The sequence below is a fragment of the Ptychodera flava genome, chromosome 17 (assembly GCF_041260155.1).
Source record: "Ptychodera flava strain L36383 chromosome 17, AS_Pfla_20210202, whole genome shotgun sequence".
NCBI classification, from domain to species: domain Eukaryota; kingdom Metazoa; phylum Hemichordata; class Enteropneusta; family Ptychoderidae; genus Ptychodera; species Ptychodera flava.
Window position 1 is genome coordinate 15,953,074 of NC_091944.1, and position 27,924 is coordinate 15,980,997.

A 27,924-nucleotide genomic window follows, 5' to 3' on the forward strand; every position below is an offset into this window, starting at 1 on the left:
ATAGACCTTAGGCCGCATTCTAAAATGGTGAGAGGGGACTGGAGGAATTCAGGGGGATTCCAAAATTCTGGAGGTAGTCGGGGGAAAGACTTGATAGTTTTGCTCTACCCAGAGGGGGATCTGAAAATATTTTGGCTCCAAACATTTTGATGTCGTCCAATGCTTCTAATGTTAGTTATAATTAAACAATTCTATAACAGTTTTGTCGTATTTTGTGACTCGAAAAAATCGAAAAATGTATGAATGCCAGTAAATTTTCGTAAAAATAACTTCACCTTATAATGGGGCAGGAGCCGCAACTGTTGATAATTTTTTTCAATATTCTATGGAGTATGTATCAAATACAGTTTCTTGGTGTCTTTCTACAGCATGCTGAAAAACACAATATTCAGTTTGTCAACAAAGCCCGTTATTGGTAATAATTTAATTAGAGTTCAGACTAAAGTTATTTGTCAAAAATACAATTGCACGGTACACGTAGGCTGTGATGGCAAGCTGAATACTGGACAGCTCAACATGCTGTAGGGAGTAGAACATGAACGCAAACTGAACAAAAATATTGTCAAAATACAAAGTTAATACAGCTACTGCCCTGCTACTGCCTACGGGCAGTGTCACTGTCATTGCATATCAGCAGTGACGATGATAGCTCTGACTCCGATGTAGGTTTAGAAGAGTTAGGGTCATAGGACACTCAACTGACAGTGAAACATACATGTACTTGTACACAAGATCAGGCCAGAAAGCAACTTTGGAGACTTAACAGTTACAAAGGACTTTTGAATTCTGGCATATAAGAACAATCAAATATTAGAGAAGAAAGATGGCGTCACCATGTATACAAATGTACGATGAAAAGTCATTTTTTTCGCAAATCACTTAAACTCAATATATGTAAAACCATTTATATCAAGTTCATACAGTGAATGAAATTTTCACATCTCATCGTACAATAACACAGAAGTAAAATTTTGAACAGCAAAGACTCTAATTTAAATGAAAAAATATGTGACTAAATAGAATTATTTTAATTGTACCAAATTTTCCATTATTATACCAAAAAATCCAGAGGTTAAAATGTTTATTTGATGGAATATTTTTAACCTTCCAGTATTAGTAATTTTGTAAAACTTCTATAAGTAGCATCTGATGTAGCCAGGAATTCACAATTTGCATACTCTCTCATGATTCATTTTGCGATATTTTCAGCAGGTGCCGTTGGCACGACCTGATCGAGTTGGATAAATTCAAGTCGGCTTTAACTGATACACGAAAAAAGTCCAATGATGTGTTTAAAATTAATATGGCTCGTCAAACTGCTTATAACAAGTAGTGTTGAACATCTGCGAGCAGAACTGCCAATACATGTTTATTTTTTCTTTGGATGCATCCCTAATAAATATGCGGCTATATGATGTTTGGGGGGACTTGAAAATTATTGATCATATAGATGAGGGGACTCGGCATTGTAGTGTTCACAAGCACAAACTATTATTGTCAGTCAACACAACTGTTTCTTGGATGACCAAGAAAACGTTTTTCATGTATCTAAGAATTTTGTGCCCCGTTCAGGGTGATTTGTCGGTATGATTGGAGTGAAAAGTTGGAAGCCCCCTCATTGTACTCGAGTGTGTGTGAGAAACGATAATAGACAAAAATGTCACATACTGAAATAATCCCTGGTTCTGAAGTAGAAAAAGTCAATTTTAGCAACAGAGAATGAATGTGATCACTTTGTTTAATTTCCCATTAGCAATCCAATAATTAGTGGACAATTTCATCCTTCAAGAACTTGTCACCATGGCAACAAAGGATGTGAATGAAGTAAATCAGGATGGTAATATCCAAGAAGACACAGAATCAGACAATTTAGCCGAGAGTAAAGGTTTTACAAGAAGACAGAAGCTGACGTTGTTGAGTATCTGGCTGGCAAATTTTGCAGATTTCATCAGTTTCAGTATTCTTGCACCGTTTTTCCCCACAGAGGTAAGACATTGTTTATTGTAAATCCCTACCTGATGAAATTTCGCTATTTGCTAACCTCTCATCGTTATCGTAATGTAATTATCTGACTCAAAAGTGAAAGACTTAAACTTTTGCTCAAACTTTCCTTAGTGAAACCCTCAACCATTCTCTTACCAAATTACATCAGGGATCACCATGGAAAGCTTGGTTGTAGCATTTGAAGGGTATACTAAAATACTTCACATTTGAACATCAAAAGGGAGAAGAAATTTACAATTACTGTATTACAGATTGTTCAAAGACATTTGACCACATGAACATGTGTCAGACTGTTTTCGAAATCACTACCAGCAACTGAGTAGCCGCCTGCGATGGCGATAAGGTATTGTGATACATGAGATTTGTAGCTCACATTTGGTATACGTAATGTATACTATATATACCAAAAAGAGCGTATATGGTAGCTCGGCGGCGTCTGCATATCTGTCTGTCTGTCTGTCTGTCTGTATGTATGTATGTATGTATGTATGTATGTATGTATGTATGTATGTATGTATGTATGTATGTATGTATGCATGCATGCATGCATGCATGCATGCATGTATGTATGTATATATGTGCGGATGTATGTCCATCCACATCAAAAACTCCAAAACCGCAGCACTTACCATCTTAGGTGCATCCAGGGGTGAAGATGTAAATTTGTTAAAATGAACATGTCATTGTCAAAAATAAACGAGGTAAAAAAGACAAAATCTTGCTTACGCTTAAACTCTGTAACCACACACTAGATTTGGTTGAAAATTGGTATGCAGGTTGTGTATGGTGACTTTAGTCAGATTTGTTCAAATTGTGGTGAAAATTTGATAGTTGTATTTTGGGGGAAATTTTTACCGTTTTTGGTCAAAAAAACTTTTTCTCGGAAAAAGCATGTCTTATAGCCTTGAAACATGGTATGCGTGATCCTAGGGTTGGTCTCTGTCAGATTTGTTCAAATTGTGGTGAAATTATCATATGTAGATTTTTGGGCAATTTTTCGCATTTTTGGTCAAAAATCATTTTCTGCCAAGTTCTTGTTGGATTGCTTTTAAACTTAATATTCTTATCATAAGGTTGTCTTCTGTCGGATTTACTATAATTGTTATGAAATTTTCATAATTGTATTTTCGGGGCAATTTTGCTCATTAAGGTCAAAGAAATCATTTTTTCTGAATTAAATATTCTGAATGCTTTGAAAATTTGTATGCAGATTCAGCCTTAGTCTAGTATCTTCAAATTGTGATGAAATTTTCATACTTGTATTTTGGGACAATTTTTTCTATATTTGGTCATTTTCTCTGAAATCGCTCATCAGATTGCTTTGAAACTTTGTATGCATGTTCCCAGGGGTAAACACGTACAGTGAAATATACTCACTCTGGCCTGCCACATCCAACCGTATTTGAGCCAAGTATCATTGACGCTTTGTTTTGACAATGTGGACCTAACATGATGTTATACAAAGATTGTTCAGCCTTTATAGATCATACCTTCACATGTAATTTGTGATTTCATAATGTAAATCCTGTTAAAGTGGCACTCCCACTTGGTAACATTTTTAAAACACATTTTTTTTAGTGCCAACGGTCGATATTTGACGTGGCGACTGCGCGCGGATCGCGAGATATCGATAAAAACATGTCTTCAAAAAAGTAAAAGTTTGAATTCGGTGGCCCAGCTAAATTCAGCTTCCGAGCATCGAACGTTCGGCACTGGGGCCATTGTCAACTAAGCTATGGGGTACGAGTCTAAATGACGCTGCTGTACGCCACAGTACCACTTGCGTCGGTGATCGGTCATGCCCCATGGGAGAAAGCTGAGTCTTACTGACTTGGTGAAAAAACGAAAAACAATTTTTGCTGATTCCACCAGAATTCGCATAGGTGACTAGCCCATTACGTGCGGTTGATACATAGCGGCCACCGCTGGTATGCATAGACGCATACCACGCGCGCGGCGAACCACACGTACTGTGTGGCAGACGACAAAAATGTAGTCATCGGAGGCGTCTAATATTTTACACTTTAAAACTGATGTTTATGTGGTATTGGTTAAATATATAATACAACTGATTTAGAATAATGAAAACTACAAAAGCTAAGAAGAAGCTTTCAAAAACTGACCTGTGGTAAAGGCATAATGCTGTATATAAAGTCTTCGCAGTGGGAGGTAAAATTGCGTCGTTCGAACTTATTATGGACTCCCTAGAATATCGTCAATCAGCACAACAACAAAGCTTCGGGGATTTCGCGTCATAATCAGAAACGATCGTAAAACTTGCGGATGTGTAAAAATACGCTCGGGAAATGACATGTTTTTATCGATATCTCGCGATCCGCGCGCAGTCGCCACGTCAAATATCGACCGTTGGCATTAAAAAAATGTGTTTTAAAAATGTTACCAAGTGGGAGTGCCACTTTAATTTTGTGTTATTTGAAGTTAATTAAGTGATTGTGATAGGTTTTAAGCTCCGCTATCAATGATGCAGAGTTTATCAGATAGGTGGATTGTCCATCTTCCATTCGTCGTCTGTTATCTGTCAACATTCATTTCTTCTCAGAAACTGCTTGTTCTATGGCGTCAAATCTTGGCATGAAGGTTCTTCAGGGTGCCCTACCATTATAGTCAGAGTTGTTCAAATTGTTACAGAATTTGCATATTTGTAATGTTTTGGTCAATTTTGTCCAATTTTTGGTCAAAAAATCTTATCTGAAACCATTTGTCCTTCGCTTCGAAGCTTGGTGTTGAGGTTCCTCGGATTGACTTCAGTAAGGTTTGTTCCATGCTGGAATTTGCATATTTGTATTTTGGGGCATTTTTCTATGTTTCTTTTTCAAGAATCTGAAACTGCTCATCAGCTTTCTTTGAAATTTGATGTGAAGGTACGTTGGGATGATCTATATCAGTTTTGTAAAAAATCATGAAAAAAATCCGCAAAATTATTTTTAGGCAATACCGGTATTTGCTGTTTCGGTCAAAAATTCCATGTCTCAAATTTCTATTAATCGCCTTCTCCATTTTCTTGCAATTTCAGGTTTATATTGATGACCCGATTCAGATATGTTGAAATCATAATAAAACTTGAATAGTTATATTTTTTGCCTTTTTTGGTCAAGCAAAACGTTTGTCTGGACAATTGAGCTATGGTTAAATGTTAGTATTCAGGTGCAGTTGGCACTAATGTATACTAATGATCGTATGTTGCTCTTTCCCATTATGTCCCAGGCCAGTTCATCAGCCGCTTGATCGTTTGTTCCATGTTTGTGATTAGTGGGAATAGCCCGCGCGCCATGGACTATGAAATTTCAGGAAAAGCCAAAAATTAGCCCAACAGTAAGATTCTACATCGTGTCTCGACTAGTGATGTGCATGTATATGTATTTGGAAGAACTTTGTCATGATCGGGCTTGCATAGTCTTTAGAACAACCACTGCACCATTATCACTGCAGTAATGAGCAACTTATTTTTGCCCTGTTAGTTTCGGAGACGTACCATGTACAATTATCAGTAACACGTACTACTACGCAGAAATGTTCTTTATCACGCACGTTAGCTACGAAGTGTTCATGGTTTAAGAAAACTGTCAGGATTAATATTTCCTGAAGTAGCGTAATTTTGTCGTATGTGCTAGCGGCTATTTAATACTCTGAAGCTCTCCATAGATTCGCAGAACTTCATGTGCTTTCTCTCCTAGTCCCTATTGAACTAGTGCCCCCTGGGGGGACGTTAATAAGTACTCATTCACCCCTGTAGTTTCATATCGTGGTCACAAATGCACCTAAACAAAGTGTTGGAACTGAAAAAATTGTGATTTCCTTTATCGCTCTCTCTTTTAGTTCAATTTGATTGGCCAGGTGAAGAGATTTGACTAGCTTTTGCTATTTTTCAGCCTCTAATTAGCCACCAAGAACAAGTATCACTGTATATCTGATTTGCTATATTTACCAAAATACAGTTATAATGTCTTGATTGATTGGTTGAATTTCTGTTTTCATATTTTTTATCATTTAGGCAAACAGGATGGGTGCTTCTGACACCATAGTTGGTTTGGTTTTTGGATGTTTTGCCCTCATCACGTTTGTGTCATCACCAATATTTGGTAAATTTGTAAGTATAAACGTGTACCTACAAGTCCTATCCTTCTTGCTCACGTGAATATGTATGTGTGTATGTATGTATGTATGTATGTATGTATGTATGTATGTATGTATGTATGTATGTATGTACATGTATATGTATGTACATGTATATGTATGTGTATGTATATACAGCAATACTTATCACTTTGGTATTTGGTGTGTAATTTTATAACGGATCGAGATATGATTCTGTTTAAAAGAATGTGCAACTTCTGAAATATCTAAGTGTGTACAAAATCAAAAATTCAAAGTAATGTCAGCATTGTTTAATTCATATGTCGGTTACTTTTCCTTTTAGCTTGCTATTCCCAGGGAAGCCCTTATTGAGGGTTTCCATTCAAACTGGGCACAAGGTCAACGTACTAGGACCTACATATACAAATCAATGTCTGTCATGTCATGCTCAAAAACAGTCACAAGATGGCGATTTGAACACTTATTTTTCGCATCAAGAGTCATTACGCAAACATGCGTATCTGTCATTTCATTCAAACTTGGCACAAAAATAATTTGCTGTGACATACAGATGCATGTGATTTTCTGTTGTAATACACAAAAATATGGCCACCAGGTGGCCATTTTGTTATAATTTTAACATCCAGAGCTATTATGCAGATATGCGTACACAGATCTCATCCAAAGTTGGTATACAGATAATGTACTCTACAGCCATTACTCAGACATGTATAAACAGATGTACTATGGAGTTACCTATATAAATCCACCTGTATCATTATATTAGCTAATATTGCCCCTAGGTGGCCATTCTGCTATGATTTCTTGGGCGGCTAGAGCTGTTTAAACAGACACAGACCGATTCTTTAAATCGATCTTTTTATGAGAACAATGATGAAATACATATACATGTCAATTTGTTTTGCTACATGATCATGTATGACATATATAAATGCATGCTGTCAAGCAGTTTTATCAGGCCATATTGTTGCCATGTCACTTCAGTACTATGTAAGTTCTAAAGGAGGGCGTCATTCAACTTTTCACTCAAATGATGATGTCTACATGTTTTTGAGCTTTATTCCGTCTTTTGGTGAAATTTAGTGAGGTTTTCTCTCATTGCGTAGTTTTCAATTTTTGTGATTGAATTCATTCCAGGGATAGCGTTACGTTGATGTATAAAAGTGATTTTGAAATTTGTTCATGTAGACCCAATTTTCACTTGTGGTCAAAACAATGTTTTCTCCAATGACTTGACAGACACCTTCAAAATTTGGTTTGTGGGTTCCAAGAGCTGATGACCATGTGCTCAATATCTCTACAACATTGCCTCTTGAACTTTATTACTGTCATGGTTCTCAAATGACAAGGTGGGATCAAATTTTGAGTATTTCTAATGGTTACGATGGATGATTTATCGAAGAAATACTTCAGTACTGTGAAACGGATGCCAATACAAATTGTGAACCATCCACTGAGCAAGCACTTTATGTCTGCTCAGTGATGGTGTGCAAGTATCAATTTTGTTAGTGTGTCCACTTGTTGGCGCAAAAAGCATAGACGCTTGTGGGCTAGGTAGTCTGCTGGACCGATTGATTTCCTGCTCAATCTATCGATCCCGTAGTCAATATGCCTGCTACTGCAACCTATATTTAGGTTGCAGTAGCGGGCATATCAACTATGGGATCGATAGATCAAGCAGAAATTCAATCGATCTTGCAGACTACCCAGCCCACGAGCGCCTGTGGCAAAGAGGCCAATAGCCCATGACCGTAAGGCCCAAATTTCCATGTGAAAAGCAATGGCTGTATGGTGTGGAAACAACAGTTACTGCTCTAATAATGAACACATCAGTTTTCAAACAGAATACATTTTTTTCTGTATCTTTTTCAGCTTCCACAAATCGATGCGAAGTTTCTGTTTTTGTCGGGATCTTTTACATGTGGAGTAAGTGTGATAATATTTGGGTAAGTGGTTTAACTAAATCCTATAAATTATCTCAAACGTGAGTTACCATTGGTGAAACTGATTGCAACTGAAGTTCCCTGCAGACGCTCAGCCTAGTAGGTATAAAATTAATCAGTGATAAAGAGATACAATAAAATATGCAACTGTCTGTGTCACAAACATGAATAACTGAAGATTGCTTCCTTCACTATGCAAAATTTATGATTTCAAGATTTAAAACTGTTTAGGCATATGATAGCTATTTCGACTGAAGTGTAAGTTCACTAGTTGTTTTTCATCTAAACGCCGTTTTCAATCGGGTTCGAACTCACCATGTACGACATACAGTCACGTAGCGGAGAAGACACTAACAAAACCGCTTGGCCAAATCCCCAGTCTCAAAAGAGATTGGTTTAATAGCTTAGCTTATAGTTTTTACAATTTTTCTGTCATGTTTATGCAGAATTAAGAGCTGTTTAGGGTAATGTTCGCCTTGAAAATGAAAGACTTAAACTTTGCTCAATCTTTCTTCAAGCACATTTTCAGCCCTTCTCTTTCAAAGCCAAGAATTAAAATTAGGGATCATCATGCAGATTTGGGTGCTAGAGAAAGAACTTACCTAATGTTTACTGATATTTGAAATTAAAAAAAGCCGCCATCTTTATCGTATATCTTTGTCAGGAGAAATAAAATTCAAAATTTTCACAAAGCTAACTCCATAATCTTCAGCTAAAAGTGGTAAGCCATTGTACAAAATTTCGAGTCTGAGTGTGTGTCCCGAAGGCGCATTCTGCCCTAAAAGAATTCAATGTTAGGCAAAATTAAAGTGGTAATAATACTGTGATCTTTATGCTTTTTTCTGTAGATTTCTGGACAAGCTCAATCCAGGGACAGAGTTTATTGTGTTTTGTTTCATAGTTCGATTGGTTGAGGGCGTTGGTGCGTCTGCGTCTGCAACTGCAGGCATTGCTATTGTTGCCCAGACATTCCCAGATAATGTATCCACGACACTTGTAAGTCTGAACTTTAGTGAAAACATAATTACCATATGGTTCTTATAAACAATTCACTATTCAGAAACTAATTATAATATTGCCACTCACAATTTTGGAGCAAAGATTTGTGATCGCCAGCTCATTTTCATTTCCCGGACAAAGTTCAATTATTTAGTTGCTCGTATCACACTTCAACAGCTTCTGAAGCATGAACTTGTCTTCTTTACAAGATAAGGCATTAGTTATGAAACTGTTCCTTGTTTACAGAGCAAGCAAGTAAAAACTGACTTTAAAAGTGAAATGAGGTGTGCAACATAACACCTTCAGGGGACGCGCAACTTTTTTACCCTCCAAAAAAGTGGCTTAATTTTTCACCAGAGTAGGCAAATTATTAATTCCTAACTCCACTTTTGCTTCATTTTCCATTTTTGCAATGTGTTGACAAAAGCTACAAGGCCGAAAGGAAACTCTAATTGTACATAACAGATTTAGTAGATATTTTCAATTTTTGACCAACTTATTTACTATGATGAACTCATCATCATTCATTGCATGGAGAGTGCATTGAAAGCGCATAAAAAAGAGAATCAGGTTTATTTTCGTTCAAGAAAGGGAATAAATATGGAGAACAATTGATAGCATCGTAACTCAAAACTACTGTAGCATTAATGATCTTCACCATTAGGTTGTTGACCTGGCCATAGGTCAAGTAAAGTTTTCATAGTGTACCTCCCGTTTTCTTTCCAGGGATTACTTCAAATTTCCCGTGGTTTAGCTTTTATGATGGGGCCCCCTCTAGGCGGCTATCTGTACCAGGTAAGTGATGTCATATTCATAACTTTTCCTTCATCAAGCCTCCTCGGCCGATAGCTAAATCACACTTTTCTTACATGAAGGAAGGATGCTTAAAACAATGTGGTTTTTTTTGCTTATTTTACTATCACAGGTAGGGGGATACAGTTTACCTTTTCTCATCTTGGGAACATGTTCTGTGGTAACGGTTGCAGTAAATTACTTTATTCTGCCATCACAACGAGGTAAGTGGAAGTCAAGTTTGACTGAGTGAGCCCCTTAAAAGTTAATAGTTCAATATTTCTCAAATTTTGCTAAAGAAAACTACACTAATGTAAAGTATTTACTTCCATATAGGCAAAAAGGAAATTGTAACCACTAAATAATTCAAAACACTGTGCTTATGCTTACAAACCTTACACAACAAATAGAATCTGCCTTACTGCTCTTCATAGGCTCAAATATAGACCACATGATCTTGAAAGTGTCAGTGGACAGTCAAACACAACCAACACCATGTACGTCAGCTATGCTCTTCTAAATCTTAGGTTTTATGTTAGCCAGCAAAAACTTTGCATATGTGATTGTTGAAGTCACTCTTTGGTCAATTTTTGAGCTGTGAAATTTTGGCGTTTTGAACTAAACTAGGGAGTAGTCTTATAGACGGATGTATAGCATTTTTAAAAATCCCCTTAAAGTGGGGGACAGTCTTTTACTCGAGCAGGGTCTTATTATCGGATGAATATATTAAAGGCACCTTAGATTACCATGCTTGGAAAGAAGAAGCAAGTACCCTTGGATTTATCAATATGTCATTTTCAAACTGGCCATCATATAATGTTTGAACTCAGCCTCAGTGTGATAAACTTTGGAATATTACAGAACAGGACAGTTAAAACATCGCCTTCTTTTTAGATTTAGAATTAGTTCACACAAACTGCAAGCCAACATTTTGCAAAGAAGTGTATATGTGGGGATTTTAGCACCCAAAAAAGTGTAATATTAAGATTAACTGATATAAATTACAGAAGATTAAAAACAGTTATGAAAAGTGTGCAAATCACCAGTGGCACACTGTAGTGTACAAATGCAGGAATTATTATCGTAACACAGAAGTCACATAAACTATACTTTATAAACAAAAGTTTAGGTAATGGCCTCATATCTAGTGATACACGTCTGATTTTTACAAATTCAATGACACATCATGTTGTTGAAAGCTAAAGGGCCTGGTTGGTAACGCCTGAACTAGAATTACAAAGTCCAACTTTCTAAAGCTTGATTTTGCATTTTCCGTCCTCCCGGTCAGTGCATCCGTGAATGCTGTTTCATAAGTTGATGACAAATCTTACATGGTAATAAAAGGCAATAGTGATTTCTACATATATAAAATATTATTTCCTTGGAAACAGACTGACAGTGTAGCGAGAAAAAAACTCCAAAAGATGTTAGAGAAATTGTGGTCGCATGTTACCCATGTGCCTGTTGGACATGTATCTTACAACAGAATGAACGTAAATGCAGAACATTTTTTATTTTATTTATAATCAAAGTTTGTTATAAATCTGCAAAAAAAAAAATTAGGGAACAAAAGATTAGATGAGCAGGATTTCAGTAAACTAGATAGGCAGATATTTTTGTCATATGAAAAAAAAGACATTTAGTAGGTTTTGGAGTAGTAGCATGTTGTAATATGACATCTCTATCAGAGCCAGTTAGAAAATGGCCTGCTTTGGACAGGTGAAGCCTGAATCTTTTGGATTGAATATATTGATAGGTTCATGCACATACATGTACCATCAAAATGATAAAGATGTAAAGTTTGTGACACAGAGGCCATTGAAAGTTCATATCCTGTCAAGGTAAAATACAAAAGGTGTTAATTGCCAGAAGCTGCCCGTGCTTTCAAAGCAGTATGAATGAAGATACTGATGTTAGATTCCTCATATATAATTTTCTCAGCCTATCTATATCATAGTAGTGAAATTGAATTTTTACAGTCCTCGTTGCGCTTTCCATGCATATTTCCAAAGGTGAGAAACCGAAGTCAGGCTCCATGTTACAATTGTTATCTTCGCCATCAGCAATAGTGACTTCGTTTTGTGTCCTGACTGGCTCAATGGCGATGGGCTTTCTCGAGCCAACGCTGGCAAAGCATCTTCAACAGGTAATGTGATTACATTAAATGATATAAGAGCAAGATAATTTCTCCTTTGTGAAGATTGAGCTGAATTCTGTCTATTATGTAATTGACTTTTGTCTGACATCAGCAAAAGCATAAAGAAATCCATGTAAAATGATGCAAGGAACGGTATTCTTCCCAGGCTTATTTGAAATTAGTGATCTTACAGACCTTTTCCAAGTAAAATTAAAAAGTAAATATTGCTGATGTCAATCAAGTACTAAAATAGATTTATAATGAGTTCTATCCTTGAAACTAATGTGATTACCTGTTTTGGTGTGAATAGAGATTGACTTCACAATGTGTGTGGAAAAGAGCAACCTCTTGTCAGGAACCTTTTGCCTTTCTCTCAAGAAACATTTTACTTTAATTGTTAACGCATGAATAACGTATGTCATTTTCTTTTTTTACCAGTTCCATTTAGATACAACACAAGTTGGAATGGTCTTTCTATTAAAATCTGCCTCATACACAGTATCTGCGTTTTTCTGGGGCTACCTGACAGACAAATTTGTGAGTAAATACCAGTACTGCTTTCAATACTTGACTAGTCAATGTATTTGTCTCACTGCGAAAATTTTGCAGGGTGTACATGTACCTGGACACATCTGATGATCTATGTATGTAGTGGTCTGTCTCCAGTCTGTCTGTCTGTCTGTCTGTCTGGATGGATGGATGGATGGATGGATGGATCAATGGATGGATCAATGGATGGAGGGACGGAGGGTGGGTAGGTAGGTAGGTAGGTAGGTTGGTAGGTAGGTAGGTAGGTAGGTGTTTATCAAAATTGAAGGAGTGATTACATGATGTACCATAGGCAAGTGCCAATTTACTCAAACTCAAAACCAGCAGTTAATCTGAGAGATAGGATACCCGATTTGTGAGAATTTAGTCCCATATACAAAATAGTGGGTCAACCTGATCCCTGAAAGGTATCATCTGGAGATTGCTAACTTAGACATGTCGGGAAACAAGTTCGTCTTCGTATAATTTATTCATAATGTATCTTTGGAAGTTTGCCAGACTTTGTATTATAGAAAGCTATGTTTTTCATATAATATTTAGGATATTCCAAAGTTGCTGATGATAATAGGCAACATTGGGGCATGTGCAGCGTACATGTACATGGGACCATCTCCACTTCTACAGGCACAAAGGTATGTAATGAAGTAATTGCTTTTAATGCCATTGAATACACTGACATTGATATTCAACATGAAGATATGCCATGCTTTCAAGTGTTAAAATGATACATAAACCGCTTTGCTCTCTCTCTCCACAGCCAGCTATGGATAGTGATATTGTCAATCGCTCTTGTAGGTTTGTCCTTGGGTTGTTCCATGATTCCAATGTTCTATGATCTGATATCAACTGCCAGGTAAAGGTTTGGCGTATACCTTTTTCCCTCTGACACCTGCATCCATGCAGGTCTTGTTTAGCGTAGAATGTCCCTCGGGGACAGACATTTGGATTCTCAGTGCTCTTCAATAGTTTTCCGGCCCACTGATTATGGACACTCATTTTACAGCTGTTGGTTTCAGGAAAAATTTTCGTGGTCTAGTGTTTGGAAAATTGAACACTATTTTTCCCCATACAGTTAACACAGGCATTGCCGCCATTTTGAATTTCAAATATCAGTATATGTTAGGTTATTTGTTTCTGTAGTATCAAACTTTCCATGTTGACTTCTGATTTTCATTTTCGATTTAGTAAGAGCATTGTTGAAAGTTTCATTAGGGAAAGTGTTAGCAAAATTTATAATTACGTCTTTCACTTTCGACTATGCTACCACAAAATTGTAATTTCAGAATGCTGTCAAAATGAATATTAATGATAGCAATGTTCAAATATCATGTTCATCATGCCTATTGAAATATCTCCGTTAATGATACTTTTTTGAATATCTTGACAGTCATGTTAGTAACAGGATAGGTATCGTTTGTGACGCTGTAAACATTTGCCTTGAAAAATCTTTGAGGAAACTAGAAAGAACCTACATGAGAACTCTGTCTATTAGGATGGGCTTGACTGCAATACCGACAATATCCTGAATTTGAAGGATAGTGTATTTGTGAGGGATGGCACCACAGTAAACTTAACCAGGGTCACCCAGTCATTGTATCGGAGTTACTATTGACACAGAAATACAGAATAGTGTGTGAAATTAGAAAGGGTATCGGTGTTAGGGTTCCCGGATCCCAATCTGATGTTCATAATCTTAGTGAAAACAATGTAATGTTTATTGCAACATTAATCCTGTGGATATTCAAATCATCTGAAAGTGAGATTTATCTGTATGGACTGTTGACACTTACATATATGTGGTTGTTAATCCCCACGGATACCATCCGGAGGACTTACAGGGTTAAGTCATGTCCATGCGTCCATGTGTGCGTGTGTCCGTCCGTCCGTCCGTCCATTCACGCAGATATCTCAGAGATGCCTGGAGTGATTTCATTCAAACCTGGTACAAGGATTACTCCTAATATGTCATACATATTCACGTCAATTTGTTTTGCGATCCGATCCAATATGGCGGTGTGACAGCCATTTTATTAAAAAAGCAGGGATTATGTCATTGTCAATGACTTTTGAAAAAGAGCTCTGTTTCTAGAGCGGCTGCACTAAATTTCATGAAACTTTTTAGATATGTTCGTCAGACAGAGCTCTGAAAGCACACAATGAATTATGTCAGTATTGCATCAATTAATTGCTAATTTGCATATTTCACGAATTTTTGTAATTAGGGTGATATGTCCAGAAATACCGCAGCAAATTTGATGAAACTTGATACAGATCTCAAGGACATAGTCTCATATAAATTTACAAAGACATTTAGCAGTGTCATGTGAATCAACTGCTAAATACTGCATCAAATTTGATGAAACTCGGCACAGATGTTGATCTTACTGTACTTTAATACTGTGCGAAAATATTAAGCAGTATCATGTCAAATGATTGCCAATTAGCATATTTGATGAACTTTCATAATTAGTATGATATGTCTAGAAATGATGTATCAAATTTGATGAGAAATGGTACAGATGTTGATCTTCCAGTAGTGTTATGGCATGCAAAGATATGTAGAAGTATCATGTCAATTAACTGCTAATTTGTATATTTAATGCATTTTTGTCAATAGGCTGGAATTGCTAGAAATGGTTCATCAAATTCCCTGAAACTTGGTACAGATGTTGAGGTCACATTGCTTAAACATTGAAAAAGACACTATGCAGTGTCATGTTAATTAATACTTTATTAACATATGTAATAATCTTTCCTAATTAGAGTCAGTGTCCTGAAACACGTCATCCTCTTTGATGAAACTTGGTACAGATATTATCTCACAGTGCTGCAATACAATTCATAGAAACTTGGCGGTATCGTTTATGCAATGTTGTACACGTGATAGACGGTCAGTGTTACAATAGAATGCAAAAATGTTTGGCAGCATCCTTTCTATTAATTATTGATTGACTTATTTAATGACCTTTAGTAATTAGGGTGGCAGCCCACACAGGTTTTACGTTTTCACCACCATAGAACTAATTTTTAATCACAGACCCAATTAATGAATAGGACTCTATCCTCTCCAAGGACTTGTAATCAAGTAATAGTCGTGCTAAACACAATGATGAAAGTCTTCTTTTTTGTCCCAGATGGAAAGGAATGCCAGACAATCTTGGTACTTATGGACTGGTTTCTGGTCTCTTCAATAGTCTCTTTTCATTAGGGTGAGTCGTCAAATGAAACCTTCCTCTGGGTACATATCGTTTCAACTGCATCTTATTAAATGCATTCTGGCCTCTAGTGTTCTGAGAATGGTCACGATAATTGAAAACAAAAATCACATGGTTTGTACATCAGTGTTGAACCTTGTGGTACATTTAACGGTATTCCTATAGTCATGCATCAATCAACTCTCATGAAACTTTGCCTGAGTGTACAAGATAGCCAGCATGGCTAACATCAAGCCGTCTGACCTATACAAAACTTGTGTGACTCCTTCTGCAAGCGAATCTACTCTACCCATTAGAGTGCTACTATCTTTCAATGCAATGTAACAGTTTTGACCCTTTTTAAACTTTTATGCAGGAGTTTTGTAGGCCCGACTGCTGGGGGTGCACTTTCACAAGCAGCTGGCTTCAACTGGGCAGCTACAGTATTTGCAGCGTTGTACCTCTTCGTGGCACTGTTACTTATAGTATTCTGTCTCTGGGAGTACCAGTGTGGAAAAGGGTAAGCTCTCCTGCGGGACTCTCATTTCTAACCCATTTCACAACCATAATTTGACCAGATCACATAGTTTGTAGTCCCCTGAGACACTGTCCGGGGGACTGCTAGGTTTTGTCATGTCCTTGCATCCGTGCGTGAGTTCGTCCGTCCGTCCGTTCATGCAGATATCTCAGAGATGCCTGGAGCGCTTTCATTCAAACTTGGTACAAGGATGATTCCTTATGTCATACACGACAATTTGTTTTGCGATCCGATATAATATGGCTGCGTGACGGGGATTTTATCAAAAAAGCAGGGACTATATCATTGACAGTGGCTTTTTGAAAAAGAGCTATGTTTCTAGAGCGACTGTACTAAATTTCATGAAATTTTGTAAAGATGTTCATCACACAGAGTTCTGGTAGCACACAATGACATATGTTATTATTGCATCACTTAATTGCTCATTTGCATATTTGAGGAATTTTTGCGATTATGGTGATATGTCCAGAAATACTGCAGCAAAATTAGAACAGATCTTCGCCACATAGTCAAGTTTACAGTGACACTTTCCAGTGTTATGCGGATTAACTGCTAATTTGCATATTTAATGCACTTTCCTTATTAGTGGACTATTTCCAGAACCATTGCATCAAATTTGATGAAACATGGTACAGATGTCGATCTCTCAGTTTTGTAATACCATGTGAAGATATTAAGCAGTATCATGTCAATAAATTGCTTATTTGCATATACGAGGCGCCAAATGTAAAAAAATAATTTACATACATACATTCATTCACACATACATACATACATACATACATACATACATACATACATACATACATACATACATACATACATACATACATACACACAATAATGGCTTTATGGCAATCTCTGAACTTGGGCACAGAGAGTACGGTTAGAGTACGCATAGAGTGTATTCATTCAGACATGTACAATACATACATACGTTCATACATACATAATACGTATACATGTACATACATAATCCGCACAAACATGCATAAACACACACACTACACATACATACATACATACATACATACATACATACATACATACATACATACATACATACATACATACATGCATACATAGTCTATAGAGCCTGGACAAGGGTCGAAATTTACATCGAGCCTCGCCGCGAAATATTTATACACATAGGAACTCATTCTAACTTACTGATACAGCTGGACCTCGTTCTGACTTACTGATAGAGCTGCAAAATTTTATATACATTTGACCTCGTTCTGACTTACTGATAGAGCTGCAAAATTTTATATACATAGGACCTCGCTCTAACTTACTGATACAGCCGCAAAATTATATATATACAGGAACTTGTTCTGGCTGACTGATACAGCCGCAAAACGATGCAGTGCGTTCCCGGCGTTGAAGGTGCTGGACGGGAGGCGGTACCCCCAGCGAAATGTCAACTGTGGTGTACCATGGTCAACAAGGTATTTGATGGTTTTTGATATTTGACCGTAAATTACCATGGTTGGCCATGATATGAGACCACAGTAGTCATTCTAATACTATGGTCTACCAGAGTTGACCACGGTCTATCATGGCTGACCTGTTTATGGATATCAGCTACCATGGTTGACCATGGTATTGGATGACTGATTATGTTTATGACCATAGTTACCGATGGTCAACCGACGCCTCTCGTGCCGCGCTGGGAAAAAACAGTTATTTAATCGCAATCATACCAATCCATAATCCAATGACAGTAGGTCAGAATTCGTAAGACAATAGTTGTAAACATAGCCACAAAACAGCACAGAACAGACAGTAAATAGACGGTACACAAACAAAGTCATATTCATGAAAGAAAGATATATGGACCTCTGGCCAGAAAGACCAAGAAGTGATGTCAGGTGTTTCGAAAATAGTAAGCGCATCCTGCCCCACATGTGGCACCCGCCATATATCAATCTGTAAGTCAGATAGGTAGTGGTCACTAACTAAGGCCCAATGTCACCGATGCCATCAGTGATCATTTGTCGAAGAGAGATATTGTATTTATCTACCAGCTTGCGATACCTGCCAAAAAAGCGTTTGAATGTAGAGACAAGTCTTGCTCTGGTGTAACCTTGATTTAACAGTTTGTAAGAGAGATGGCCATGTGTCTCTACAAAATCACCATATGAACTGCATGCTCTAGCATATCGAATAAGCTGGGAAATGTATACCCCATAAGCTAGTGAGAGTGGAATATTACTTATGAGGTGTGGAAAATTGATGATACTAAAGTTGAAATCATCTCTCTTGTCATATAGCCTAGTAGAAAGGTGACCATTAGAGTCAAATTTAAGTAAAATGTCCAGATATGAAGCAGAAGAGGCCGTTTCTGTAGTTTCTTTAATCTCCAATTCTGGAGGATAAATCATAGCGAGATATTTACTGAATTCAGAGTTATTCAATGAAATAACATCGTCTATGTATCTAAATGTAAGGTTGAAAGTTCGAGCTACAGAGACCTTTTTCTGCTTGATAAGGTTCTGGATAAATTCTGCCTCGTATGAGAACAGAAGTAAGTCGGCAAGTAAGGGAGCACAGTTAGTGCCCATAGGAATTCCTATACACTGTTGGAAAATGTGTCCTCCAAATTCAACAAATATGTTGTCAATGAGGAAATCAAGCATACTGATAATGTCTTTCTCGGTATAAAACACTTTAGCATTAGTATTATTTTTAACAAAATATGTAGAATTATACCCTAATACCACATATTTGTAACGGCGTGAACCGTTTTTGTAGAAAAACGCTTGGTTGATGATGTTTTTCAAGCATTCTTTCAATTTATTATGTGGTATTGTGGTATACAATGTGGAAAAATCGAAAGTTTTAATAGATGTTATTTTTGAAACAGATCTTGATTTCAAATTTTCCAAGAGTTCCTTCGAATTTTTTAATATCCACATTTGATTTATACCACTCCGAGAAAAGACAACATCACAGTATGCTTGAAGTCCCCGTTTAACAGTACAAAGAACAGAAGTCAGTATCTTCGATAACTCAGTTGTTGAACATTTTGAAGCTAGCTTTGTAAGGTGTTTTGTGGAGCTTTGGTATCCAGTATAAGCTAGGCAACTTATTATGGTCATCCTTTGTTGTAATATTAAAATTATCCATGAACGACTTATATATATATATATATATATATATATATATATATATATATATATATATATATATATATATATATATATATATATATATATATATATATATATATATAATTCCTCTCTCTATATACATTTTCCACCTTTCTATCTCTAAAAAAAGCTTGATTGTGTAAATTATTTTTTTTACATTTTGCGCCTCGTGTGCATATTCGAAAAATTTTTGTAATCAGTGCTATATGTCTAGAAATGTTGCATCAAATTTGATTAAAAGTGGCACAGATGTTGATCTTTTGGTGGTGTAATGGCGTCCATGGATATGTAATAGTATCATGTCAATTAACTTCTGTTTTATACATTTAAGGAATTTTCGTAATAAGGTTGATGTGACAAGAAATTATCGAATCTCATGAAACTTGGTATAGATGTTGAGCTCACATTGCTTTAGCATTTGAATGAAGACATTTGTAAGTGTCATTCAAATTAATTGCTAATTTGCATATTTAATGAACTTGCCTAATTAGTGAGCTATGTTCAGATGTACTGCATCAAATGTGATGAAACTTGGTAAAGATGTTGATCTTTCAGTACTCTAATACACAGTACTGTAGATTTCCCATAATTCATTGCGATTTGTATCCTCAGAGATTCCCCAGAGAAGTCTACCAGGACTCCCATGTGTAGACAAATTCATAGACTAGTTGTAAAAATTCTGAAACCGTACTTTTAAGGAAACCATTCTTCTCAATTCTCATTTTAAATGGTTTGGAAAATAATGCAAGATCGAGAGAGGAGATAGCATTTTTGTAAAATTTTCCACTGATTGTGTCTTCAGCCATACAGAATAATGTAATGGAAATTAGGGAGACTAGTCGCACCTGTTTTTTGAAACAAAAGGATATTGATTATTTCCAATGGAAATGACAAAAGAAATTTGCATTCAACGTTTTCTCAGACAATGACCCTTCAGTTCGTCGTAACTTGCTGCCTAAAAAGTATGGCATTTGTAGGACCTACAGTACGTGATTTCCATGGTTGTTTAATGGTTATTTGAAAACTTTTACTGAAATTTCTAACCGTACTTTTACTTGATATTATTTATCAATTATTCTGATGCTGCACATTATTGCTTGCATACAGAACTGAAAAAGTTATAAGAAAAGAAACCTTCAAGGATACAAATCGAAGAGAATTGTGGGTAATTTATTGTACTGTGTAATACAAGGCGAAGACATTAAGCGGTATCATGTCAAATGATTGCTAATTTGCATATTTGATAAACTTCCATAATTAGTATGATTTGTCTAGATTTGCTGTATCAAATCTGATGAAAGATGGTACAGATGTTGATCTACCGGTAGTGTCATGGCATGCAAAGATGTGTAGAAGTATCATTTCAATTAACTGCTGATTTGTATATTTAATGTATTTTAGTCCCCACGGTCACCGTCCGGGGAGACTTATAGGTTTGGTCATGTCCGTGCGTGCGTGCGTGCGTGCGTGCGTGTGTGCGTCGGTCCATGCGTCCGTTCACGCAGATATCTCAGAGGTTGGAGTAATTTCATTCAAACTTGGTACAAGGATTACTTCATATGTCATACATATGCACGTCAATTTGTTTTGTGATACAATCCAATATGGCTGCCCTGCGGCCATTTTGTTACGATTTTTTCATGTACGAAGCCATAACTCAGGCACATCTCAACCGATTTTATTCAAAGTTGGTAAAAGGACATTAAACTATGTCATGCATATGCATATTGATTTGTTTTGTGATATGATCCAATATGGCCACCATGCGGCCGTTTTGTTATGATTTTTTCATGTACAGAGCCATAACTCAGGCACATCTCAACCAATTTTATTCAAAGTCGGTAAAAGGACATTAAACTATGTCATGCATATGCATATTGATTTGTTTTGTGATATGATCCAATATGGCCACCATGCGGCCGTTTTGTTATGATTTTTTCATGTACAGAGCCATAACTCAGGCACAACTCAACCGATTTTATATAAAGTTGGTACAAAGATATTTACCTATGTCATACATATGCATGTCAATTTGTTTCACGATATGATCCAATATGGCCACATGGCGGTCATTATGTCACAATTTTTCATGTCCTTAGCCAAAACTCATGCACGTCTCAACCTATTTTATTCAAAGTTTGTACAAGGACATTGACCTATGTCATGCATATGCACATTGATTTGTTTTACGATTTGTTAACATGGATGCATGACGACCATTTTGTTACGATTTTTTCATGTCCGGAACCATAGCTCAAACATGTATCAACCGATTTTATTTAAGTTGGTACAAAGACATTGACTTATGTTATACATATGTACGTCAATTTGTTCACGATATGATTCAATATGGCCACATGGGGGCCATTTTGTTATGATATGTTTCGTGTCGAGAGCCATAACTCTGGCAACACCCGACCGATTTTATTCAAAGTTGGTACAAGGACATTGAATTATGTCATACATATGCATGTTGATTTTTTAGACAGTAAGATCTGATATGGCTGTGTGGCGGCCATTTTGTTACGATTTTTTCATGTACAGAGCCATAACTCAGACATATTTCCACCAGTATTATTCAAAGTTGGTACAAGGACATTGACCTATGTCATACATATGCACATCAGTTTCTTTCACTGCATGTAGCAGTATCATGTCAATCATTGAATTTTCATAATTAGGCTGATATGTCAAGAAATACTGCATCAAATTTCATGAAAACTTGGTACACATGTTAAGCTCACATTGCTTTAACAGTGAAAAAGACATTTATCAGTGTCATGTTAATTAATTTGTAATTGCATAAGTAATGAACTTTCCTTATTAGAGTGATATATCCACAAATACTGCGGCAAATTTGATGAAACTTGGTACAGATGTTGATCTCATAGTGTTGTAAATACAATTCAATGACACTAAGCGGTATCATCTAAATTAATTGCAGTTAGCATTTACATAATGATTTTTTGCTGTTTAGGGTGAATGTCCAGAAGCACTGCATCAAACTTTATGAAATATGATACCGGTGAAAATCTGTCAGTGTTATGATAGGATGCAAAAATGTTTGATCCTGTCGATTAATTACTAATTCAGGATGGTGGCCTATCGGTTTTTTGTTTTCACCACCATGGAACTCATTCTTGGCCATTAGCCCCTATCTGTATTGCAGTATTTTTAATCACACACCTAATCAATGAAGAGGACTCTATCCTCTCTGAGGACTTGTAATTAAAGTACACATTAACAAGTGGGAACTGTGTCATCAACGATGACTTGTCGTAATAAGGCTGATTTGGTGAGAAATGGTTCATCAAATTTCATTGAACTAGGTACAGATGTTGAGCTCACATTGCTTAAACGTTGAATAAAGACACTATGCAGTGTCATGTTAATTAACACTTTATTTACATATGTAATGAACTTTCCTAATTAGAGTGGTATGTCCAGAAACACTTTATCCAATTTAATGGAACTTTGTACAGATGTTGATCCCACAGTTTTGTAACACAATTCATTGACACTTGGCGGTATCATTTATGAAATGGGGTACAGGTGATAGTCAGTCAGTACGGCTATTTTTCAATCGGGTGTTATAATAGAATGCAAATATGTTCAGCAACATCCTTTCGATTAATTGATAATTGACTTATTTAATGACCTTTTGTAATGAGGGTGGCAGCAAACATTGGTTTTATGTTTTCACCACCATGGAACTCACTTTCAATCACAGACCCAATTAATGAACAGGACTCTGTTCTCTCCAAGGACTTATAATCAAAGTACCCATTAACAAGTTGTTTGCTCTGAATAGCATTTGATGGCTGGATGAAACCATAAAACAAAGCCCAGTATTAAACTGTAACTGGATCTCCTCTTCGAATATACCCGTCACGTGTTTCAACCGCAGTTTCAACGTTTACAACACTGGTAGCACATTGAAACCTTGGTATTTGCCTTGTCAACACGCCCAGACTTGAAGATTTAAATGTTGTGTCAATTGAATCACCCACCAGTGTGTATGTATTATAATAATATAATATCTGAAGCCCAAAAGGAGGCTGTACACTTTTCAGTTTATGATTTAACTCGTAAAGAAATTCTTTCCTCTTTCATCAACAGGAGAAGAAAGTAAACAGACCGAACCAAGGTGGTGACATCTGTCAATCCAGAGGTCGACGAACAATCTTCGCAATTATCAGCTTAAGGCATTTCGTAAATATAAATAAAAATTATTAATGGCTCTACTCCGGAATAAAAAGAACCCCGGTCTTCTACGGCCTGAGTACGCCCAAGAGAGCACGTTATTGTGTTCAAACGCATACAGAAATACACTTACTTCTGTGCACGTGTGTGCATGTTGTTTTTTTTGTACCGTGGTCCATTCAAATTCCGCCGAGTTTGACCCATTCACCGCCCATAAGTTTAGTTCATTTGTCAGTTTATTCAAAAATAATTTCAAGTTAGTTTGAACCGAGTCAAGAGATCAGCAAATACAGTCTTCATAGAATACTTTTCTTGATTCAAGGTCACACAGTACTGTCATTTCTAAATTATCAAGAAAAGACATGGAACAAACATGATGATGTTGTTCAGATTGACTTGATCTTTAACCTAGTTATTGTGTGTAGTTGTGTAAACAGAAACGTCTACATTTCATGAATTTCATGAAAAACGAAAAACAGTCACTTTTTTCCATCTGTTGTTGACTGCTTTTCACACAGTTTACAGGGAACGTTATGATTTTATTTTGTCCCCGGTGTTTGTATTTTGTGAGTCATTACCTCTTTAACCCTTTCAATATAATGGTGAGGCCCAAACCCATTGACAGGTAATTAGGAATGAGCAGATTAAAGAGGTGTAGACATTAAAAAGTGATGGGAATCGGGGAGAGGGAATTCTAAAGAGTTAAAACTTGCAAATTTCTGTGTATGATTTTTCACCACAGTACAGCATAAACTATGACAGCTTTGTTATTGTCAATTTTTGGCAGGTCACAACATTTTATTCTTTGGTTTACAAGAATTACTTTCATGAAAATGTCACTTGATGTAATGTAAGTCAATTCACTGATCAATGTTACTTTATTCATATCTTATTGTCTTTTTCTTGAGAAAAAAAACAAATAATGAAAAAGCAGGGTATTGTGCAGAGTTTACAGAACTCTTTACAAACATAGACATGATGATTTAAAGATGTAGTCGTAAGTACCGTCTTAGATTCTTGCATAAGTTAAAACACCTATTATATATGCTTAGCTTATATCTGGCGATTTGATTGGCTGTAGCCGGGGTTATATTCTCAACAAGAAGACCTACGCTCCGAACATTGTTTAGCTCGCGCAAATTTCGAACTTCAGCTTGAGAGCTCAACGCGCCATAATTAAGCAATCATGTACTCTCTCCCGGCCCATAATGAACGAAAGCAAACTTTGCACGGCATAATGTATGAGGCGAAGCCGAGAACATTATGGAGTGCAAAGTTTGCTTGAGTCCATTATGGGCCGGGAGGGGGTACATTATTGCTATTATTTTATAGTTTTGGCAATGCCAGTGATTTGTAGATGTAGAAAACGAATAAAAAAGGAAATTTAAACTGAGTTTGAAGCCAGTGAGCGTCGTCCGGCATGATCAGCCCTGACTCTGTATACTGTATACATTTACACGCACTCCAAACTGCACTGCACTGCACTGCACACGAAGGTTTAGCAAATAAAATGAGCAGCACGGTTCAATTCGGAATTAAAAACGATGTATTTTCGAAGGAAATGAAAAGGAATTGCATCCCTACCATCTATATTGAACTTAAAACATCACCTTTCAATATCACGCCATTCAAAAAGCTGACACGGTGAAAGTGCCAGACAGAATGTTCATGCATAGACATCAGCATGATCAGCCAGATGCATGCTATCAGCTGGTCAATACGATCATTATTATGTCGCTTGTAGTACAGCATTCAACTGCAAACGATATCAACATAGTTCAACAATGTTATTCAAATGTTTAAATTTCATTAAAAATTGTATCTATAAATTTAATTTTCGCTGGGTTTTTGAGAAGAGCTATTTTATTTCGGCGAACGAGAAAACTCGACGTAAACGGGTGCTTGAAAGGTACAGTTGACAAACATACTGGAGAGTCTCCGTCTAGTCTGGTTCCCTGTAGTCTCGCATGCCAGACCTCGAACCTGCATGCGGAGCGAGCGGCGAAGCCGCGAGCTGCGAGTAACTGCAGGTTACGAGGTCTAGCAAGAACCACAGAGAAACAGAGTGGCAACGCTTGCATGCGTTTTGTTCCATGGCCGTCTCGGTAGACTATTGGCTTTTCATATTAAAATGAGCTTCAAAGGTGTTAAACTTTTTGGAGGCTTTGTTTGTGGTTGATAATTACACGAGATTATGCGAAAAATAAGACGAGATGGCATCGTACTGCCAGTCGCGTAGCAACTATAGTTACTTTGTGAGCTCTCAGGCCAGAAACACTGCTTCACGCCAATCAAAACATAACACGCCAGCAGTTTTATAAACATTTCCTTCCTTGACGCACGTGTAAAAGATGGTATGACTGACCGTAACACTTCATAAAAACCCTATAATACTTACTGTATTAACATGGATTATTGCCTGTGTTCCGCTCAGCACCACACGACAACAACAACACAAACTTTGCCGAACATACTATCGCTTAACAATTGGCGAAAATCCGAAAATTACCGAATTATGCATGGTCGGCACTCTTCAGAAAAGAGAGGCGAGAGCAACCTGAGGCGAGGCGAACACGGATGGGTTACGTAACCGCTTCACGCCTTAAACAATACCCGTTACGACTCTGTCTATGTTCCTCTGTGCAAGAACTAACTGCTCAGGAATGTGATGACGTCAAAAGTGGGCTGTCTTTCCTATGCTAATAAGTATAACTTTGGACCACCGCGTATAGACGACCATAACGCATTTTCACTGTATGTGCCCACCAAGTTTCATATACCCACGCCGAAAAAACACTCAGGTAAAAATCTACGTCGAGAATTTATTTGTGGGGCCATTTACCACCATCTCATTGGCAGTCGAACGGGGCCAAAAGTCTGCTTCGCTGAGACGGAGCAAGAAGAAAACGAGTAAACTCTATGGAGGATGACGTCGACGATCGACAATAGCAATCGCAAGCATTGAAGCAACACCCCGAGCAATCATAAAACGATAGATTTGCCATATCATGTCGGCAAATTCACGGAAACGTCGTTTCCTTCCAGATAATCTGTCGTACTAGCTACCTCCTGCTTCGGTGTCAGGCTGACACCACTTTCTTTAATGGAATTGAGCGTTTTTTGCACATCGTTTTTCATTTCATCACGGTTACTGGGGAGAGTAACCGTGGTTTCATCAGTGAAGTTACAGAGGTCAACGTAGGGCAGTTTACTTCAAATGAAACATTTCTGGATGAATGACACAATCATTCAGTCGAGTTCAAAAAGGCTATTTTTAGACGCTCCACCTTTTGGTCTTTTGGCCAGAGGTCCATATATCTTTCTTTCATGAATTTGACTTTGTTTGTGTACCGTCTATTTACTGTCTGTTCTGTGCTGTTTTGTGTCTATGTTTACAACTATTGTCTTACAAATTTTGACCTAGTGTTATTGGATTATGAATTGGTATGATTGCGATTATTTTACAGAGGTCAACGTAGGGCAGTTTACTTCAAATGAAACATTTCTGGATGAATGACACAATCATTCAGTCGAGTTCAAAAAGGCTATTTTTAGACGCTCCACCCACAGTCATGAATAAACAACAGATGTACTCTTTCATCCAGCCCATTTTCGAATCATTCTATTGGACAGTATGTAGCATAGTATTTGATGAACTAATATTTTAGAAAAATTGACTGTCTTGGAATGACTCGTTGGTATTTGAGGAACTAATATTTTAGAAAAATTGACTGTCTTAGAATGACTCGTTGATATTTGATGAACTAATACTTCAGCAAAATGGACTGTCTTGGAATGACTCGTTGGTATTTGATGAACTAATATTTTAGCAAACAGGACTGTCTTGGAATGACTCGTTGGTATTATTTTAGAAAAATTGACTGTCTTGGAATGACTCGTTGGTATTCGATGAACTAATATTTTAGAAAAATTGACTGTCTTGGAACGACTCGTTGGTATTTGATGAACTAATATTTTAGCAAACAGGACTGTCTTGGAATGACTCGTTGGTATTTGATGAACTAATATTTTAGAATGACTGTCTTAGAATGACTCGTTGGTATTCGATGAACTAATATTTTAGAAAAATTGACTCTCTTGGAATGACTCGTTGGTATTTGATGAACTAATATTTTAGCAAACAGGACTGTCTTGGAATGACTCGTTGGTATTTGATGAACTAATATTTTAGAATGACTGTCTTAGAATGACTCGTTGGTATTCGATGAACTAATATTTTAGAAAAATTGACTCTCTTGGAATGACTCGTTGATATTTGATGAACTAATATTTTAGC

General features: G+C 36.9%; 1 protein-coding gene across 1 annotated transcript; it reads left to right on the top strand.

Annotated features, from left to right (window-relative positions):
* The first annotated feature begins 1,758 nt into the window (after positions 1-1,758).
* Positions 1,759-24,242, top strand: LOC139116631 (MFS-type transporter SLC18B1-like). Its single transcript, XM_070679226.1, has 13 exons — positions 1,759-1,986; positions 6,017-6,112; positions 7,993-8,066; positions 8,912-9,059; positions 9,789-9,857; positions 9,988-10,078; positions 11,867-12,000; positions 12,430-12,528; positions 13,081-13,172; positions 13,298-13,393; positions 15,675-15,749; positions 16,111-16,254; positions 23,544-24,242. The coding sequence occupies exons 1-13, from the start codon at positions 1,801-1,803 to the stop codon at positions 23,554-23,556; spliced, it is 1,317 nt and encodes a 438-aa protein (XP_070535327.1). The 5' UTR covers positions 1,759-1,800; the 3' UTR covers positions 23,557-24,242.
* Positions 24,243-27,924: the final 3,682 nt, after the last annotated feature.